Consider the following 3,132-nt stretch of genomic DNA (forward strand, 5'->3'; position numbering starts at 1 on the left):
TGTGTGTGTGTGTGTGTGTGTGTGTAGATTCTTGCTATGTTGCCCAGATTGGTTTTAAATTCCTGGGCTCCAGGGATCCTCCCACTTCAGTCTCCAGAATACAGGGCCTACAGGCACAAGCCACCACACCCAAATCATTATTTATTTTTCCTCCCAGTGCTAAGAATGAAATCTTAAACCTTCCATTATAAGAACAGAATGTCATTCATTGAATGCTTCCTGGACATTCATTTCAATTCTATTTATCAGTGGTAGAATCTGGGCTTAAAGTTTAACGTGCTCCTCAGGGTAGAGCTGCTTATCAATAGAGCTGGGCTTCAAGCCCACGTTCTTTACCAGAGAGGCTCATCTCTTTGTTCTCTCTTCCCAGTTTCAGGCCCTCGGGTAGAGACTATAGGGAACATCTAAAAGTTGTTGGAAAACAAACTCCAACCAACCTGGACCTTCACAGTGCTCTGAGGATCCTGCACATGTTCCAGGGTTGCATCGACATCCAGAGCCACCACCAACCCAGATGTAAATCGCAAAGGGTTGTCCGACTCGCCTGCCGGTTCAATGATGGTGGCTGAGGCTTTGTGGATCTGTAAGCAAGGAAATACAATGATCCTAAACTAGGTCAAGCTTGGGCAGTGAAACCTAACCTTTGCTCTCCAGTCTTCTTGTCAAACGACTGGGGGCATGTGGGAGACAATAACAGGGAGGGCCCTCACCCAGGGACTCTACTGACCCCAGCAATTTTCACTGTCTGGGCAGATTGAGCCTCCAGGAGTATGACACAGACCCTGACCTGCTCTGGAAGGGGAAGGTGCAGAAAGGCACTCTGCCGCAGCATGGTCTGTAGAATTTTGACCACTTCTCCAGGTTTGGATGCCATGAGTCGGGGCATAAGGTCAAGGAGTTTGTCCACAAAGCTGTCCTGCAACTGGGGTAAATCAGCGATGAAACACCTGAAGGAACAAAGAGAGGCACCTGACTATCCAATCATTCCACAGGTTGAGCCCTAGGCACCTGCCAAGCCCTGAAGCAGGAAGAGCACGGAAGGCTTGTAAGTGAGACACACAGACACCCATATATTTATGATGCAGTGACATGATCATCGTAAGAGAATCACTTATTGAATAACCACTCTGTCCCAGACGTGTGCTTAAGTGGTTTTAATGATCTTATTTAACGCGTCCAGCAACCCTGTACATAAATAGAATTTTTATTTTTCCTATTAGAGATAATTCATTTAACAACTGTTTTTATTTACCTATCGAATATCAAGTACTATTCTAGATACTAGGTATATATTGTAAACAAAGGAGAAGAACTATCTTATCTTAATGGAGTTTCTATTCAAGTAGTAAGAACACTGAGATTCAGAGAGGATGATGGTGCCCTGAGGCTCAGGAAACTTAAGTAACTTATTCCCAACTCAGGGAGATTTCACAGTACTATGTTTTGTGGAAGGCAACAATAAGAAAAAAGACTTCACTGCAGAATTGATACCTGCTCAGAACCTCAGAGGTTAAATTAATAAAGAATATGTTGTTCTAATTAACAACCTGTGAGGAACTTTGGCAATTCACAGCTGTCACTTTTCAGGTCTCACTATGTAGTTGAGACTGACCTGGAACTCACTATGTAGCCCAGGCTGGTCTCAAACTCACACCAATCCTCCTGCCTCAGCCTCCCAAGTGCTGGGATTACAGGTGTGTGCCACCACACCCAGCAAAAAACAAGCTATTTTTAAAAATCTAAAACTAAAAGTAACTGCTGGGCGTGGTAGTGCATGCCTATAACTACAGCATTGAGGCTGAGACAGGAAGATCATTACAAGTTCAAGGCCACCCTGAGCTATATAGAGAGTTCAAGGCCAGCCTGAACTACATAGTAAGACCATGTCTTCAAAAAGTAAAGAACAAGGCTGGGCGTGGTGGTGCACACCTGTAATCCCAGCACTCAGGAGGCTGAAGCAGGAGGATCGCTGTGAGTTCAAAACCAGCCTGGACTACATAGTGAGTTCTAGGTCAGTCTCAACTACATAGTGAGACCTGTTTCCAAATAAATGAACCAATGAATGAATGAATGAATGAAAAATAATTAAAACAAACAAACGCCCCTAAAAGAAAAGCATAAACTTATTTCAAACAAACATCCCTAATAATAAAGTATGAAATTATTTCACATTTAAAGCCAGTATCTAATAGGGCCAAACTAGAATGGTACCCCTTGCTAGAGAGCATCCTCTAATGGTAAAGACTGGTAATGCAACCAAGCCCTACAGGAAGCTATCATCACCAAAGGAAAAAAGGAGAAACACAGGGTCATAAAAACCTCAGGTTTGGTCATGTTTCAGAGGGCAGCGGCCACAGGTAGAAGAAATGATTAATTAAGTCCCTTAAAATCCTGTACTGCCACCACACCACAGGTAACTACTTGAACTCCCACTTCTCCAATTCTACTGTATGTTTTTTGTTTTTTCATTCTTTTTGAGACTGAGTTTCACTATGTAGTTCAGCCTGGCCTTAAACTCACTTTGTAGGCTGGCCTCCAACTCGATTCTCCTTCCTCAACCTCCCAAGTGCTGGGATTACAGGCGTGTGCCACCACAACCAGCCTTCTAATCCATGTTTTAATTGGTTCATTTAATATAGAACTCTGAAAAATCATTTATCCTACAGAATAAAACATACATCCAGAATTATGGGACAATTATTCATAAACTGTAATGAAACATACATATTTAGAAACCGTGATGAAAAAACTAAAAACTGCAGCCGGGCATGGTGGCGCATCCCTGTAATCCCACCACTCGGGAGGCTGAGGCAGGAGGATCGCTGTGAGTTCGAGACCAGCCTGGGCTACAAAGTGAGTTCCAGGTCAGTCTCAACTACATAGTGAGACCCTGTCTCAAAAAACAAACAAAATAAAACAAAACAAAACAAAAAAACTAACAAACTGCAATTTTTCAACTAAAGGGTCGAGCCAGGCATGGTGGCGAATGTCTGTAATCCCAGCACTCAGGAGTCTGAAGGGGGAGAGTCACCGAGAATTTGGCATCAGCCTGGGCTTCGAAGTGAGTTCAAGGGCAGGCCAAAATACATAATGAGACCAGACTCAAAAAAAAAAAAAAAAAAAAAAAAAAAA

At 43.0% G+C, this 3,132-nt stretch overlaps 1 protein-coding gene across 2 annotated transcripts in view; it reads right to left on the minus strand.

Moving 5' to 3' along the window:
• The window catches only part of Ints4 (integrator complex subunit 4), a 120,942-nt gene that overhangs the window by 11,504 nt on the left and 106,306 nt on the right, over nt 1-3,132 (minus strand). For both annotated transcript variants that reach the window (XM_010633305.3, XM_010633306.1), the window contains 2 exons: nt 788-947; nt 438-581 (listed from right to left, as the gene is read on the minus strand). In XM_010633305.3, the coding sequence (XP_010631607.1) occupies nt 438-581; nt 788-947 (304 nt within the window). The remainder of the gene's footprint in view (nt 1-437; nt 582-787; nt 948-3,132) is intronic.

Source organism: Fukomys damarensis, unplaced genomic scaffold (assembly GCF_012274545.1).
Source record: "Fukomys damarensis isolate Sample0158 unplaced genomic scaffold, DMR_v1.0_HiC HiC_scaffold_16, whole genome shotgun sequence".
Taxonomy (NCBI): domain Eukaryota; kingdom Metazoa; phylum Chordata; class Mammalia; order Rodentia; family Bathyergidae; genus Fukomys; species Fukomys damarensis.